This window comes from Pezoporus occidentalis, unplaced genomic scaffold, assembly GCF_034315485.1.
Source record: "Pezoporus occidentalis ecotype Australia unplaced genomic scaffold, CSIRO_AGI_Poc_V1 ctg27, whole genome shotgun sequence".
Taxonomy (NCBI): Eukaryota; Metazoa; Chordata; class Aves; order Psittaciformes; family Psittacidae; genus Pezoporus; species Pezoporus occidentalis.
Genome location: NW_026914611.1, coordinates 7,723,679 through 7,741,417, shown reverse-complemented (window position 1 = coordinate 7,741,417; position 17,739 = coordinate 7,723,679). Strand labels below are relative to the sequence as shown.

The window sequence follows — 17,739 nt, the reverse complement described above, 5'->3', positions numbered from 1 at the left end:
AGCTTTAAGCTCCCTTCTCACCCAAACCATTCTATGATTCTGCATTTTCTTCATTCCTTTGACCTCTGTACAAATCACTTCAGGAGAAATTAGTATTGCCCATGCAATATGGTCAGGATAGTTTGCGCATCAGCCCGTTCCCCTCTCCAGGAAAGCACTTCTCCAGCCAGGTTGACCTCACAAGCACATGGTTGTAGATACTATCCCAGCCACAAGACCCTGCTTGTGCCCTGACTGTGCAATTCTTGCTCTTCTCAGAATCAGGTCCCTCCCTGCAGAAATGGCAGCCAATTCCACCAAGCTCCCAGTTTGGAGCTCTTGGGTACCTTTGCCCTCCTTGGGATGCAAGTGGTTGATTGCGGCTCCTAGCACCCACCAAGCCCTCTGCAGTGCAGTTTCTTCCAATTCAAAACACTGCTCACTCCTCACCTCTCTCCCCATCTTCCACCTTTCCCATAGTGTGCGCTGGCACTCAGGGACATATTCCTTCAGGCGAGCACTGCAGTGGTGCTGCTTATCCCTGCCTGAGTGCTGCTGACCTTCCTCTCTCACTGAAGGCTGGAAGCACCTGTAACAAACCATTCCAGCCAAATAGTTCTGGTTACAGGCAGTCCCAACCAACTTTGTAAGTGACATAGGGCAGGTCCCCACATCCCATGCAGGTGACAGGCCAGACAGGAAGATAACTGACACCAGCACGGCCCCTCCACGAGGGACGTAACAGCCAGCCTGCAAGTAGGCAAGAGGGGTCAGAGCTGCTCTTGCTCAGCACCAAGGAGCCCACACTGCATTCACGTGGCAGAGACCTGGGAACAGAGGCAGAGCATTTCCCCAGCCTGCTCGATAGCCTGGGCTGGTTGCTATGGCTTTCCCAGACAGTCTCACTGCACAAACCTGTGGAATTTAAAAGCAAACTCAGCCAGCTGGAGTAGGGTATGTAAGGAACAGGCTATGAAGAGGAAAGAAGACAACACCAAAGATTTACAGGTAAAATGCATATTTTGATTTAAAGATGTGAACTTAGAGGCAGGGCAGAATGGAGAGAGATGAGCAAAGGGTTACAGGATGATGCAAGCATAGAACAAATTAAACTTATCTGGGATGCATTCAATACTCAAGTTAAATGCACATACTCTTTCCACATGAAGACACATCCCTGAATTATAAAGGGTAAGGGAAGCAGGTCTCGTATCTTCATCTCTGAATATATCATTTGTGTCTCTTAAATCTGAGCTAGCGGAAGAGTCGAACACTGTGAGCCAAACCTATTTAATTTATTCAGCAACACATCTGTGTGAAATATGGTCCAATTACAGGCATTAGGTTACTTTGCCATGGCTGCAGCCATTTGGCTTTTATTTCCAGCAGGCTCTAATTAAATTATCACAATGCAGGAGCAGACAAATTTCCCTTATACGTGACTGCAATTAAAGACATGGAATCACAACATTTTTTAAAGTGAGTCCAATCAATTGGTTACAGTAAAGAATACCATGTAATAGAGCAGTGACTCCACCATTAAGACTGCAAGAGGGTTTCTATTTCAATATGCTAGTTCCCTTTTATTACGAGTTCTGCTCTTGGATAATTTATTTAAAGTTCATTATGTGTCTACAGCATATATCATTTACCCTCAGCTTGGGCTGCAGAAGTCCCATTATGTCCAATTACTTAGTGTGATAAAATCTGCCACAGTACAAACTCTGCCTTAATTAGATTTAAGTTTCTTCTAAATTCTATTTGTAATTTAGACAGCAGAATAATAAGCAAACAGCAAAGACTTGTTGTCTCCTTTCTTTAGTCCCTGTGGTAACCTGTTAGGTTGTATGCAATCTTAGGGCAGTGCAGAACCAAGAACCCACACCCCTGTGCTTTTCTTACAGTATTTGGCCCCACTTCCCAGTGCAGGGCCTGTGGGGTGCCCTGGCCTGTGAGTGAGTTCCTTGACCCAGATACAGCCCTAACCTCACCCATAGCAAAGGAGATGGCTCTGAAAGCACCTGATAGCATGTGTCTTTCTACAGGAACTGCAGCAGCTGAGTGCCACTGCCACACTCTTCCATCATCATAGGTATTTGCTCTCCAGCCCCTATAGCTTTGCTGCAGCAGCACACTGATTGGTGGAATAAAAGCTGACAACAGCCCTACAGAACCACAAAGGAAGTGATGGGGGGAGCAGCACCCAGCCATGCTTTCTTAATAGCTATGCACTGTAAATACTGAGGCGTGCACAGCCCTGGTGCTTCCAGAGTCAGACAGCAAGCTATAACCTGATATGGCAGGATGGGGCCTTTGCTGTTAGCTGGGTTAACCATTAGCCACACCAGATGCTTCAAGTTTCTTTGGGGATACCATGGTACCACTGTATTACCTCTTTACTGAATTATAGCCACTGGATTTACTCAAGCCATCCCCTGCACCATCCCCAGCCATGAAAAGAGGTTTGAAGCTGTTTTGCTCTTTAAAAACAAATGCCGGTGTTTGGCATGCTTCTCCTCAAGCTCCAGCTTCAGGTTTCAAAGCATTTTAAATATGTTTGAACCAAATGTTCTACACAAATCTGAATTCAAATCCTGCAACCTGTCTCTGTGTAATCCCACAAGTGAGTGAGGGTAGAAGCTATATCAAGAAAATTCAGAGTAGAACAGGAAATAGAAGCGGTGATTCAGTAGGATCCATTTTAACAGATCCAGGTTACAGTAATTTGAGGACGGGAACCATCCTGTGAGAAGTTACATTCCTATGGAAAAAAAATGCGCCAGATACTTACTCATTTTTTTCCATCAAAACGTTTGCTCCACTTTAAAAAAGAAAGGCGGCATTCACACAAACGCATGCACTGCATGCCATGTTAGTGTTTTTTTGCCATGTGCTTCAGTGGCCCCATATTTTCTGTTGTAGAGACTATATACTGGGCTACCTTTACTTCCCTTGAATCCTGCTCAACTTCCATATTAAAGCATGCAACTGGCTGCTTTGTAAAGTTGAATGCACTTATTCTCATCTTTCAGAAAAATTCTATCTAAGACTAATGTCAATGCAAACCACCATTTTACAGGGTGAGAAATTTACATAGTAGCTAATGACAAGCCTAAAAATAACCTATTTCTTTGCAGCATCAATCTTGTTAGTGAACTAAAAGAATGAAGTATTCCTCTATCAGTTGTTTCCAAGGAGCAGGGAGAAAAATGTTAACCGACTCCAGTATCAAAAAGAATATGAAAACATTTCAATATCTGACTTGTTTTCCACTTAACTGAGAAGGCTGCAAGTAACTTCCATGGAGAGTTACGTTCTGGACATTCCTCTCTATACTTTTGGTCAGTAGCACAACATGACTATGTTGACTCCTTATGAGAGCAGAAAGTGAACTTTCAGGGGGCACACATCACACACTGTAGGGCTGGGAATCCCTTATATTACAACTTCACTGTGTCTGTGCAGACCCTTCCCTGAAAATATGCATTTTAAAATAAATTTGTACCTATTTCTACCTAGATTTGATAAAAGGCCTCTAGATCAGGATCAATTCCTATCAAAGCAGCGAAGCCTTTTCTTATTCAATAAAAGGACTTTAATAGTGGCACTAATGGGAAGTTAAAAGAAAAGATCTGGTTATTAGTTGTTTTTAATGACCTATGAGAAGGTCTTATCTGCCAGAGAACACTAAACATTTTTCTCTCTCTTAAGCACCAAGGGAAAAACATGAACGCAACTAATGACAACTTAGCCAACCCCACCACCTGGCAGCACACTGAAGGTGATTTTCTCAACTGCACTGACTTGCAAGTTGGTCTGAAGACTTTGTACCTCCCCATTATGTACAGCATTATCTTCCTGGTGGGCTTCCCAGGAAACGTCATTGCAATTTGTTTTTACAGCTTCAAGATGAGACCTTGGAAGAGCAGCACCATAATCATACTGAACCTTGCATTCACAGACCTGCTTTACCTCACCAGCCTGCCCTTCCTGATACACTACTATGCCAACGGGGAGCACTGGATCTTTGGTAACTTCATGTGCAGGTTCATCCGCTTTGGCTTCCACTTCAATTTGTACAGCAGCATCCTCTTCCTTACCTGTTCCAGTGTCCTCCGCTATGTGGTGATTGTCCACCCTATGAAGTTCTTCCACATCCAGAAGAAGCGGTGGACAGCGGTGGCTTGTGCAGCCATTTGGGTGATCTCACTGGCAGTTGTCATCCCCATCAACTTCTTAATCTCTTCAAAAGAGGAACAAAACAGATCCTTATGCCTTGACCTTACCAGCTCTGAAAACCTGGGCACAATCAGGTGGTATATCTGGCTGCTGACCAGCCTGGGCTTCTTCTTGCCCTTGCTGACTGTGACTTTGTGCTATGTGCCCATTATTTACACCTTGGTTACTGGGCCCCACACACGGGCTTGCTACAAACTAAAGGCTCGCAGACTTGCCATTGTCCTCTTGGTGGTCTTCTACGTGTGCTTCCTCCCCTTCCACATCTTTCGTGTGGCTCGGGTTGAACTACGGTTGTGTCCATTCAGCTGTCACACGGAAAAACAAATCCACTCTGCTTATATCATCTCCCGGCCACTGGCTGCACTGAACACATGTGGAAACCTCCTGCTTTATGTTGTGATTGGAGGTAACTTCCAACAGGCCATGCTCTCTCTTTCAAGGTGTAAGTGGAACAAATACATCCAGCAGACCAGGAGCAACAACTACCTGACCAAGTCAGAAATTACATTAAAGTTATGAGATAATCCCTTGAAGAAAATCCCAGGCTTTGGTGCTGTAAGGTCCTGGAAAGGCAGGTGTGTTGATATGGTAGCAAGAATTGCAACTGGCTTCCTCTCCCTGCTGTAGCACACTTCTCCAAAAGCTGTCTAGGGAGCAGGTTTATATATACCTCTATTAGCAACCAAAGAAAGAGGAGTGAAAAGATTAGTAAGCCACCTTGAAGATGAAATCTAAAACCAACCAGCCCGACTGTTTCCAAAATAATCTGGGAAACAAAGGGTGCTCTCACTCCAGGCTTTGCATTTGCTTACAGAAACATGGAGAGGTTAGTACGGACATGAGAACAACTTCCATTGATTTCATTGTTGTCACTGATGTACTGCTTTGTTTATTATAGCCAGAGCAAAACACAGCAGATACTGTCACGGTTGCTGAAACCCTGAATTACCTAGAAGGCACCTAGATAAATCATCACTTTTCAAATTAGATGGACCTGATGAACTTCAGCATAGGGCACTAAGGAACTGAATGGTGAAACTTCAGAGCTGGCCTAGGGGAGGATGAGAAGAGTACCAGAGGAGAACATACATGGTGATACAAGAAGGTATAGATACATATATCCTCTTTCTCTCTCTCCATATGTATATACTCTACCCTGTTCTCATGAGACCCCACCTGCAGTACTGCATTAAGCTCCGGAGCCCCCAACACAAGAGGGACACGGACCTGTTGTAGTGAGTCCAGAGGAGGCCACAAAGATGCTCAGAGTGCTGGAGCACCTTTCCTATGAAGACACACAGGGAAAGTTGGTCTTGTTCAGCATGGAGAAGAGAAGGCTCCGGGGAGACCTTAGAGAAGCTTCCAGTACCTAAAGGTGCCTACAAGATATCTGGAGAGGGACTTTTTTACAAAGGCATGTAGAGATGGGACGGGGGGGACGGGGAGGGGGGGAATGGATTTAAGATGAAAGAGGGTAGGTTTAGACTGGACATAAGGAAAAAACTCTTCACGATGTGGGTGGTGAGGCACTGGAACAAGTTGCCCAGAGAAGTTGTAGCTGTTCTGTCCTTGGAAGTGTTCAAGACCAGGTTGGATGGGGTTTTAAGGAACCAGGTGTAGTGGAAGGTGTCCCTGCCTATGGCAGGGGGGGTGGAATTAGATGATCTTCAAGGTCCCTTCCAACCCAAACCATTCTATGATTGTAGGATTCTATGATATATATTTATGTATATATAAGTGTGTATATATATATATATATGCAAAAAATGGAGGAACAATAAATCAACAGGCACATTAATGTACATCTCAGAAAAATACTGAAACAGACAATCAGATTATAAGTCTATAGAAGATGAATACAGATGAGTACCAGACAGTATGGATCTATCAGCTACATATGATGCCAGATCATTCTGATTTCCTACTACAACAAATTAACAGGCTTGTACATGAACTCCAGAAGAAGTTTTGACACTGTCTGAGATGACATGCTAAGGAAACAGTCTGGAAGAAACTATTTTTGCTGGTGCTCAGAGTGGAGATGATTTACTGTCAGAGTAGGGGGAGTCACTGAGCTGGGATTTCACCAGTGTGCCCTGCATTTGGCAATATTCAATGTTTTCATTAACAAATTGGAAAATGAAATAAAGTCTGGTTATTATATTTCCAGATGACATGAAGCTGAGAGGATAAAATTAAGTTGACAAATTGCAAGTACGGTCTCAAAAAAACACAGGATGCTATTAGACAGTGACAGGTGCAAAGTTCTGTGTTTAAGTAGGAGTAATGAACTGTGCAAACACAAAAGGAGAAAAGAAAAACCTACTTAGGAAGCAGTTCAGCAGATAAAGAACTGCAGTTACTGTGAATCACAGGCTGGAGAGGAGCTGACAGTTCCAGTGAGCTGACAGTTTCTGCTATGGTGAAAACTGCAGATGCAATGCTGTGATGTATGAGTAAGAATATAATGTGTAAGATTTGTGCAGCAGCCCTTACACCCTTTGCAGTGTTGTTACTCTCCCAGTTGGAGAACTGTGTCCAGCCTTGGAGATTGCCCATCGGGAAAGACACAGAAGAGAGGAGTGTGACAACAGCACTCAGTGAAACGTCTCAAGGGGAAGGAACTAGACAGAAAACCAAATAGCATTCAGACCCCTCAAGGGTGGATGTCAGGAAGGACTTTCTCTCAGGACAGGTGATGACGCCCTGGTAAAGACAAGAAGCGTCTCCACTGCCGCATGTCTCTGGAAGCAGGCTAGCCAGACACTGAGCAAGAGGGACACAAGCCTGCCTGGCCTCTGGAGGTCCCTTTTGGCCATGAGGCTCTGCAATTAGGCATACATGGTCGGCAACACTGGTGATAGTAAAACAAGCTGGAAGCATCACTGGCACCAGGGCTCATCCTGCCATACTGCTACAGGTCTTGGGAGCCTTTGGCAAGCACCTTCCGCTGGTTAGCACTGTGCTCAGTGTACACAGGCACTTAAGTAGGACAAACGATGGCAGCATAGTGTTTAACATGCTTTTGGGGTATTTAAAACACTTTATTTGGTAAAGACCAATCATCAGATACATCTTTGAGAAGCAGTGCCACAGGCCTTTTGACATGTTTTCTACTTTAGATTGTCCTTTTCTCCACTGCTGCCAAAGTAGGAATTTTACCGATGGCCACTAGATGGTGATCAACCATGGTCAAGCTACCTGGTTTCACATACGCATGGTTGATTCAAATCAACAAGTTACACAAACGCACAAGACAATTCACATGAAATAAATCTTTTCTGATACAGACTCATCGACAACTCTCCAACATGGGCAAAAAGTACAAATGCACCACACAAATTCTTTTCCTTTTCTACATAAGTAAAAGCACAAGATGTGTCTTACCACTTACACGTACACACCTGAAGGAGTGGAAAAAAAATTATGTTTTTCCTCTCTCAGAGCATTTTTAATTCTTGCTCTCAGAAGCATTTCCTTCTCAACCCTGAGCCCAGCTTACCACGCATGAGCAGAAGCTCTTCAATACAACTACACATACAATATAAAATGGAGCAGCTAAGGGTAAAAAGTGTGAAATGGAAGTGTTCAAAGCTTTTCCTCTCTAACAGCAAGAGTGACAGTCCCACAGTTTCAGTGACAGGGAGAAGGGGGACTTTTTGCCTCCTCCTCCTGTCTTTCCTTAACATAGGTGTTCTTTGGTTGCCTTTTTTCTGTCTCACCTTCTCATCCACCACCTCTGTTTGTTCAGTTTGGGCTAAATTAGCTGATTTTAAAGTGCTGAAGTAGATTAGGGGGTGCTCTTGGGAGCCATTGTTTGCTGGTGGGGCAAAAACCTCCAGAAGGGCAGTCACATCTTCCAGTAGCATGCCTGGCTCTGGAGAAGGAGAAAAGGTCAACCTCAATGCAGGCATTTTGAAGCACTCAAGGTCTGCTCGGGTTCTCTGCAGGACTAAGAGATCATTATCTCATGCAACTCATTCCTTTTGCTTACTGTGAAGCTCGATAGCTTCTATTTTTAGCAACTGTTCAGTTTACTGCTGAAACAAGGATAAGTGCTTCAATTGCAGTAAACAGGAGACTCTTTCCAAGCTCTGTACACAGTGTGACAACACAGCTACATAAATTACTACACTATTGCAGGTTAATTCACAGCATGGTTATACTCCAGTAACCAAGCTTCTGTCAAAAGTCTCTGGTAGGTTTGTCTGCAAAGACAGTCATGTTGACTCAAGTACCCACCAGCAAGCTACTCTCTGCCTGTGACCATAGAGGGACCAAGAGAATAACTTTTCAAGGTAAACCTCTTGAGGGTTGTCGACCCTGCTGATACTAAAGTTGAAATTTTGCAGTCATGTCAAAACTTATTCTTCATAGTGACTCATGTACTGCTACAGATTGCAGCAGAGCTATTTTCTACCCTTAATTGTCTGGGAAGGCAAGCAGCAATTTTCTTTCTTTTCTCCCTAAATCATGCAGTGAAAGTAAAAGGCCTTCCTTGTACTCAAAACCTCCCAGAAAGCAAAAAGACTGACTGTAATGTTCTGCATCAAAAACATTGCACAAAATCTGTCCTAATCTGGCTGCATCTAGCTGTCTTTCAAGTGATTATGTGTCATACTGAAGACCTAAGAAGTGAGTGTGAAAGAGGCTGCATGTAGCATCCAAATGAATAGCTTGGTAAACAGTTAGTAGAAAGAAAGGCTAAAATAGCTTGAGATACTCTTACAAGTTCTGTGTTCGATATTGATGTGAGACAAGGCTGCAATTATATCCAAATGTAATGGTATGCACAGTTGGAATGCTGCTGCTTTAGCTGGACAGTGTAACTACAGTAGTGATCCACCACATGAAGTAGAGGGTATTGCCAGACTCACTACTGAGTCATTTAGACCTCAGATTGATGCTGCCATTTTGCTGATAAGGCTAAGCAAACAGAATAAACTTTGAATGACTGCTTCCATCTGTCTATTTTCTATCCTGAAAAAAATGGTTGAGTGAAACTAAATTTTAAAGCAGAAAAAAAAACAAATTAACACACCGCTATTCAACTCCTACCAGCTCCAAACTGTATTTGCTTTTCCCTGCTAGCAGAAAAGGAAAAGAGATGTAAAGGAAAATACTTTGTGTGTTCCCTTGAATCTTCCTTATGTTTTGTGACAGTAGAGGCATTCAAAGGTGCCAGTTGATGCCACTTCAATGTAAAGGACACATAATTAAGCCTAGGAGGGAAAAAAAAAGATGTTTACCTGAAAGAAAATATATTTCAAGGCCTGTTTTCTGAATAGTGACTGGAAAAGAGAAGGACTTTTGACTATAGTGTTTTGCTGAATTGATGCCCTGGCCTACAAGCTGCTGCAGTGCAGAGCAAAGTGAGTTGGATGCCTCCTAAAGTAGGAGAAAAAAATACATCCCTGCTTTTAATCAGAGCTGTGTTTTGGGGCTCAGAAGCAGACAAAGTGAAGTTGGTAACCACTGAGCTACATGTCTTTCCAAAATAAAATTTAAAGCTGAAATGCTTGTTTTTTAAAGCACACAGAGGGAAAATTATTTGCTGCAGGCAAGTTTAATGTGGAGTATGTTTGATTCATCATTGCTAGAGCCTTAAAAGGCATTTGAATTGGAAGGTATTTTATCTTCTAAAATCTTTCTTCAGTTTCTTTGCTCCCAAAAATGGTTGATATCACTGATTTCTAAACCAAATCAGAAAGATTTGTCCTGAGAGTGATTGCCCTGAAGCTACAGTACTGGTGATGCTCTCCACTCTTACAAAGAAAGAAAAGTTCTGAGATTTTGTTGTGGAAAGATGTGTTTTCCAGATTACATTATGAATTTCCTTTTACTTCGTAAAATAGTGAAAGAAGATAAGGTGAAGAAGAAAGAAATACAACTTTGTGCATAGACAGACAATGCCACACTGAATCCCAAAAAGTCAGGTAGAAGATCTAGTACCTGGAGATATTTTCCTTTGTGAGTTTTCATTTAAACATGGTTGCATTTCTAGCATGCTCCCTGCTATCCAATCTAGCAAACCTGATACCAGGTTGCTCAGTCCTTCCCTCTCGCTTCACTGCATCCAGCCTGTTCCTCAAGACCCATCAGCTTTTTCTGAAAAACTGTAAGAAAATTCATTCTGTCCCTTCTCATGGTTCTGCTAAAATCCCTACGGTTCCTGTTAACCCCAGTCAGCACGAGCTAGCTGGGTGCATCCTAGGGCACTTTCAAGACAATTTCAATGTGTCTGGTGGAATCCGTATTCTGGTCAGTGGATCTGTGGCAAGGTTTTTTGCTATTACCACAAATTACCCTGTGATATTCTCAGATCTCTCCTTCACCTTTCAAGGACCTTCATGGTGCCGGCCACTGTGCAAAGTGATGCCCCAGACCTGCAGCTGAGAGGGCTAGAAAACACCTTCCTTGAGGTGCCTCAAAGGGCATCCAAGGTAAAACCTCCTGCTCTGTTCTTGTTATAGTTAAGATGGGCAAAAAGGAGGTGACTTGGCACAAAGCAGGGAAGCATTATGGGGGGATTTATTTCCAGCCCCAAATAATCCCAAAGGAACAATTTTCTACTGAAAGAGCCAGGCTGGCCCAATCACTTACGGCCTCAGCAATAATGAAGAAGAGCTAGCATACACTGGCATACAAATGCATTGTGCAACACTTTCCAGCAATAAATCTTTTTGAAAATTCCCTTTTCCATTTGCTTCAGGATGCTTTTTATGAACGGGAAGTTATCTTTGCAGACAAGGCAACAGCACCTGCCTACAGCAGTTCCCTCACATTTACCTTTCTGCTAGTAAGCTGCTCTGAGATATTTATATATCACCCCTATTTTACAGGTGATGAAACTGAGGCACAGTGGAGTTAAGTGACTTGCCTCTGGTCACAAAGCAAATTAGCAGCCAAGCAGGGAAGAGATCAGTTTCCAGCCCCAGAGCTTTTACAAAGTGCATTTTAGGCTTAGGGTAAGGTTTTCAAGGGAGTCTTGATTGCTCAGTTGTGGCACTTCAGTAATAAAAGCTGAGTTAGAGCAGTGTCTGCGCTACTCAGCCCTGGTTCATCCCCGGTGCTGTACCCTGCATCTGTGAAAGGAGCACTTCTGTTTTCCTGCTGAGAAGGTTTTGGGGGACCAGATCTTTATCACCAGCTATTTGGCTACCTCTGCGTGTGATCTCAGCCGAAAGCCAGTAGTTAGCTGTATTCATTCCCTTTAGAGGTCTGTATCAAGTATTTGTTAATTTGCAGGTTAACAAGAAATATTAACAGCATACAGGGTAATCTTTCAGGCTGAAAGGTGTGCATCATACCACACATTGGGAAGTTACCCTCCATGGGGTGCAAATGTCAGAAATAGGTTCAATATATAGCGAGTTGCCTTCACAAGGGGTAAGTACAACTCCTCACCACGTACATATGAAGATGCTGGGAGTGCATATGGGTTCAGCTAGCATGCCTCAGAGATGGGGCCAGACCCATTCCCAGTACACCCTAACTCAGATCCAGCAGCCCCTGTTTTGCCTTCAGATGTTGATGTAGCACTTTTCTTCTAGTGGCAGAAAAGCTAATGGAGTGAAGATCACAGACTCACAGATGCAGATTTATTATACAACTGCTAAATTTCCATCCTCACTTTGACTCAGCATGATTAATACAGCCATAGTTACTTATCAGAGCTAAATATTTGGCCAACAAACAGCAGTGAAAATCTAAACCTGTCCCTCTACCAGAACAAAATCCTAGCAACATAGCCCACATCCTTTTTCCCAAAATGTAAACCTGAGTCTCACTAAAGAAGGGTAAGGACAGGAATAAGGCATCTTTTGCTGGAAATACCATAGTAATCCTGCAGTAATTTCAGGCTGTGCCCGAGGGGCTCCAGCTTCCGTACTCCCGCAGCTGGACTCTGCAGATGCTATAATTCAAATTCCCACTAGAGGGCAGACAAAACTCTTCCTATAAAGTATCATCCTGGAAAAGCGGTTAAGTATGCTGGAAAGCAGTGTCTGGTTTGGAAGAGGAAGTCTGCGCTGCAGAAGCAGCAGGGAGTAGGAAAATGAACAAAATGATGCTCATACCATCTGCGAGAGCAAGGTGGGAGCACTGATCCAACTTTCTCTAAAGAAATACAATACCTGGTTTATACTTTTAAATCAAAAAACAGCTAGAGAGACTATGTGGTTATAAACATATAAATCGTAAATTAAACACAGCTAATCTTGCCCCTGTGGATGTTATCTTAGAGTAATAAAAGCCAATTAAGTATATTAAACAGTTAGAAAGGACAAATATAGGGAATTAGAGTTTATCCACTTTTGGGCAACAGTGAATTCATCCTCTTCTGACCAATGAAACATTGAATGGTGTTTTTATCTCTGTTTTATTATTGACCACTCTACTGTTGCAGGAAATAATGGTTTGCATTTTCTTCTTGCTGAAATGCAGACAGGTTTCTCTGAACCTTGATGCAGGAGTAGAAAGTATGGCTATAGGCACCAACGTAGAATCGTAGAATCATAGAATCACAGAATCAACTAGGATGGAAAGTCCTTTCAGATCATCAAGTCCAACCACTACCAAATGACTGCCAAATCCAGCACTAAATCATGTCACTGAGGGCCTCATCTACACAGTTTTTAAACACTTGCAGGAATGGTGATTCCACCACTGCCCTGGGCAGCCTGTTCCAATGCCTGAGCACCCTCTCTGTGAAGAGATTTTTCCTAATACCCAATCTAAACCTCCTTTGGTGCTGTTTGAGGCCATTATCTCTTGTCCCATCATTTGTTACTTGGGAGAAGATACTGACCCCCACCTCACTACAACCTCCTTTCAGGTAGCTGTAGAGAGTGATAATGTCTTCCCGAACCTTCTGTTCTCCAGACTAAACATGTCTTCCTCTTCTTCCCTGAAAGAGCACATCCTTCTCCAGGTCAGCCTGACTGTCTCAGGCTGCTCCCCACATTGCAGATAAGGCACAGGGAAAAGATTTTCTCATCATATATCAGAATTCTCCAAGGCAGGCTTTCACACTGGCTCAATAAACCCAATGCTAGGGAAGCCAAAGCAATTCAGAGTTTATTTCTTAACCTAGTCCCAGATCTACAAAGATGGCCTAGGACCCAGAAGCATCACCTGTGCAAGCTAAATGCCATTTTTGAATGCTGAGCAAGGATGTGGTTCAATCTTCTTAAATGTAACTTGTTTGTGCTGACAGAGGTAAGAATCAAAGGCCCGTCAAAGAAGCAGGGCTCCCAGCTGCATTCCTGTGGCTAGGACACCTCCCACAGCTAGGATAATTAAAGGCTGAATTAATTCCATTTTGGAAGACCAGTATGGCAATGTTTGCTACCACAAGCTCTATGATCTCTCGCTTCCCCGCTAAATAGAGGTGGGATTTGGAAAAGAGGCAACGCTCTTCTGCTCTGGATGGGTCCCATCTGCTGGTCCCACATGGGCTTGTGGGTGGTAATGACTCTCTCTCCAATCAAGTGAGTCAATGAAACTGAGTGAGACATGGCACTACAGGCAGTAGTCTCCACAGCTGTCACATCAAAAGCTAAATAGGAGGTGTGCCCAGAGAAGGATTATGTTTGTGGCCCTTAATGAGCCAAAGAGAGGAGCCCTTCAGGCAGTAGCATGTGTTTTCACTGCATTAAAGCATGTGAATCCATTGCAAAGGGATTTTCACAGCACAATATTGGGACTGAAGGAATAAGCATCAGTCCTGAAGTACAGCCACAACAAATGATGTTAAATTATATATTCTCTGACTTGTACTGTAAGGTGTGAATGGTACCTCTATCTGAACATTAACATGGGCTAAGGAAAAGTACCTGGAATTTGGTGCAGGGCTGCATTTGGTGTCTACTAGACTATTTCTCCACCCTGTAGCTATCAATACCTTTACCACCTGCCCTTGCCATGGTAACTAGGAGAAATGTTTCAAGTGATGTAGATCTCATGCAAAATCTCCTGATTTCATCAATCTGAAAAAATAATAAATAAAAAAGTAGTATTTGATTAAAGAAAGAGTTATTGTTATCCAAAAGTCTTTGACAGCAGGTGAAAAGTAGAAAATCTCTTTTCCAGGGATTCAAAAAGCTGGATTTGGTAAGGAACAGATGGATCTCAGCAGCTGTGCTCTTTCATCAATTAGTTGCCTCAGGGGGGCAGTTGACGTTAAATTTTGTGCAAAGAAAACCATTCTTGCATGAACTAAAGGTATTTAAATATAGAGACATGACCTTTATTCTAGGACCCTCTTACCTATTTACTTTTGAGGTCTTTGGAGAAACTGGATGTCATTCCATCAGTTTAAGAAATTTTAAACCACACCCCTGGCTTCAGGTGTACAGTAACTCCTCCTTGTTGCTGCCTTTCTGGGGTCCATGAAATGCATCATCTCATCAACACCTGTTACAACCTTAAACCAGAAAGGCTCCCAAGGAGGATGAGGTGGAGATACCAGAGGGTGAAATACCATACTAAGCAACTTCTGAACCAGGTCTTCAAAGAAAGAATAAACTATATCATTGCTGAACCCCTCTTTCTATTACTTGCACATCCCTTTCTGGTAGAGAATCTTTTGATAGCATTTTTGATTCTTTGAGAAGTATGGAGGGGGGTTCAGCAGAACTGCTACCCTGGACTTCCAAGGGCAGACTTTGGCCTGTTTAGGAGCCTGGTTGACATAGTCCCCTTGGGAGGGAGTCCTGAAGGGCAAAGCACTCCAGAAAGGTTGGACATTCTTCAAGAAGGCAATCTTAAAGGTGCAGGGCGAGGCTGTCCGCATGTGCTGAAAGATGAGCCAGCAGGGAAGAAGACTGACTTGATGGAACAGAGAGCTTTGGCTGGAACTCAGGAAAAAACAAATAATTATCCTTGGAAGAAGGGGCTGGCAACTTAGGTGAACTACAAGGATGTTGTGAGGTTATGCACGGGAGAAAACTAGAAGGGCCAAAGAGCAGCTAGAACTTAATTTGGCTACTGCTACAAAAGACCTAAAAATGTTTCTGTAAATACATTAGCAACAGAAGGAGGCCTAAGGAGAATCTCCATCCATTATTGAATGCTGGGGGAAACATAGTGAGAAAGGATGAGGGAAAGGCTGAAGTACTTACTGCCTTCATTGCTTCAGTCTTTCATAGTCAGATGAGTTTTTCTCTGGGTACCCAGCCCCCTAAACTGGAAGACAGGGATAAGGAGCAGAATGGAGCCACCATAATCCCAGGGGAAGTGGTCAGTGACCTGCTACACCACCTAGACACACACAAGTCTATGGGGCCATATAGGATCCAGCAAATGATACTGAGGGATCAGGTGGAAGTGCTCACCAAGCCACTTCCCATCACTTACCAGAAGTTCTGGCTAACCAGGGAGGTCCCAGCTGACTTTAAGTTGGCAAATGTCATGCCCATTTACAGAAGGGCTGGAAGGAGGATCCAAGGAACTCTAGGTTTGTTAGCCTGACGTCAGTGCTGGGGAAGGTTATGGAGGAGATCATCTTGAGTGCCATCATAGGACATGTACAGAACAACCAGGTGATCAGTCACAGCATGGGTTTAGGAGAGGCAGCTCCTGCTAGACAGACCTGATCTCCTATGACAAAGTGACCTGCTTAGTGAATGAGGGAAAGGCTGTGGACTCCATAATCTTAAATGCCTTTTCCAACATAAATGATTCTATGTTTGTCCTCTACCCTGGCACACATGATAGTTTACTGCCACTTAGCAAAAATATCAGCAAGTTACCCTTGCTGTGCTGGAGACTTCAGCTTAATCCAGTTGCTGCTGTGTTAATCCTGAGGGTTATCTGTTACCAACACTTGAGGGAGAGAATTAAGAAAAATTGCCCTACCCAAGATGAAAGAGATTAATTTCCTCCCTGAATTATGCCTGACTTCTCTGTACTCGGTTTATTTGGGAAGAAATCAGACATGCTGATTTCAGCTAATCAAGAAATCTCTGACAGAATGCTAATTGCTGAATCAATGGAATCAAAATGCTTCATATGAATGCCTTGAATCTATCAAAAATGTTGATACAAACCAAGCAGACCACACGTAGGCTAGCTACGCAGCTAGCCAAGCAGTCCCACATGGAGAACAGGGAAGATGGTGATGGCGGGATATAAAGGGCTGCTGAATCATCGATCGGGACGGTGCAGCATCATCCAGCTCCTTTCTTGTGATGTTTCTCTCTGGAATGCTTTGGGAGGGGGACACTAGAGTCACAAAATTTGGTATTTTGCTTCTTTCTTCAGATTTTGCACAAACACCGTTGCTTGTGGAGGTGGTGGCTGAGCTGCTACTCCAGGCACAGATAATACTGATGGGAGTTTCTAGGAGAGAAGTTCAAGGCCCAGCTCTAAGATGTTTAGCATGACAAAAATTTCCATCCAAGTCCAGATTATGCAGTGAGATCACCCTTATTATATTCAATAGTGATTTGGGCAATGGAGTAGAAAGTATACCCTTTAAGCATGTAAATGACAAGCGGGGGGACTGCCCGCATGCTGGCAGACAGCATTAGATTCAAAGCAATTTACAGGAATTGGAGAAATGTTCTGAAAAAAACCCAGGATGCAATACAATGAGCACAAATGCAAAATTTATGTATGTAGGAAAGTAATCAAAACCCCACAAATCTGGACTATGTGTTTTGGCAGCAGTACTGCAGTAAAGAATGAAAGAGCTACACAGATCACAAGCTGAACATCAGTCAAATATGTTGTGCTGTTGTGAAAAGGGCAAACAGTAGAATGGGACATAGAAATAAGAGCACAGACTGCCAGGCAGGATGAGTAACCCTTCTGCTTTGGTAACGTGTCTCTGACACTGCACTTCAAGGAGGGGGACCTGCTGGACAGGGAGCGGAACAGAGGTTCAGGGAAAAACAAAAACAAGAAAGAAAAGCTTGTTTAACTGAGAGCTGTTCCATCTAGGAGAAGCACCACTGAAGGAAAGATGATGGTCACACAGGTGACCTGTATCCAAAAAACAGAATGCCCCTGGCTAGGAGTAGATGGGAAGATGTTGGACATGCGGCAGCATGTAGAAGAAGAGTAGTTTGGTAGGGAAAAAGTTTTAGAAGAAGTTGGAAAAGCATCTGCTGGGACTGCCATGGATATGACTGTGTCTGGGGCAGGAGATGCACATCCTGTGGAGTTTCCTTCTACCCCACCTCCTGCAATGTTGTGGGCAACCCCCCTTTGAATCATGACAGAGGATTTCAGGAGAGACAAGCATCTCACTGTGTGCACTGAAATAATCCCTCAGAGCAGGGAGATGACTGTGCTCAGCTTGTTGCAGTGATGGTCCCACAAAAGCCAGTGGATTAGCTATTCTGCTGGGGTGGATTAACTTGGCTCCAAATCCAGTGGCAATGCACCACTTTACACCTCCTTAAAATATGGTGTGCAAAATCTGATGCAAAAGCCTGGTTAGCAATTCCCTCCTCAGGCTGCTGCAGGCCATCAATCATGCCAATAAGCAGCAGGAAATTTGTATGTTGACAAAAT

At 43.4% G+C, this 17,739-nt stretch overlaps 1 protein-coding gene across 1 annotated transcript; it reads left to right on the top strand.

The window, feature by feature from the left end:
- Positions 1 to 273: 273 nt before the first annotated feature.
- Positions 274 to 5,308, top strand: LOC134166777 (2-oxoglutarate receptor 1-like). Its single transcript, XM_062624744.1, has 2 exons — positions 274 to 987; positions 3,691 to 5,308. Exons 1-2 carry the CDS (start codon positions 952 to 954, stop codon positions 4,735 to 4,737), a joined length of 1,083 nt encoding a protein of 360 aa, XP_062480728.1. The 5' UTR covers positions 274 to 951; the 3' UTR covers positions 4,738 to 5,308.
- Positions 5,309 to 17,739: the final 12,431 nt, after the last annotated feature.

Bases quoted from the DNA above. Each gene is read 5' to 3' on its own strand.
- LOC134166777 (XM_062624744.1), top strand. From the start codon at position 952: ATGAAGAGGAAAGAAGACAACACCAAAGATTTACAG. The intron at 988-3,690 runs GTAAAATGCATA...CTCTCTCTTAAG, and splicing joins ACAACACCAAAGATTTACAG to CACCAAGGGAAAAACATGAA.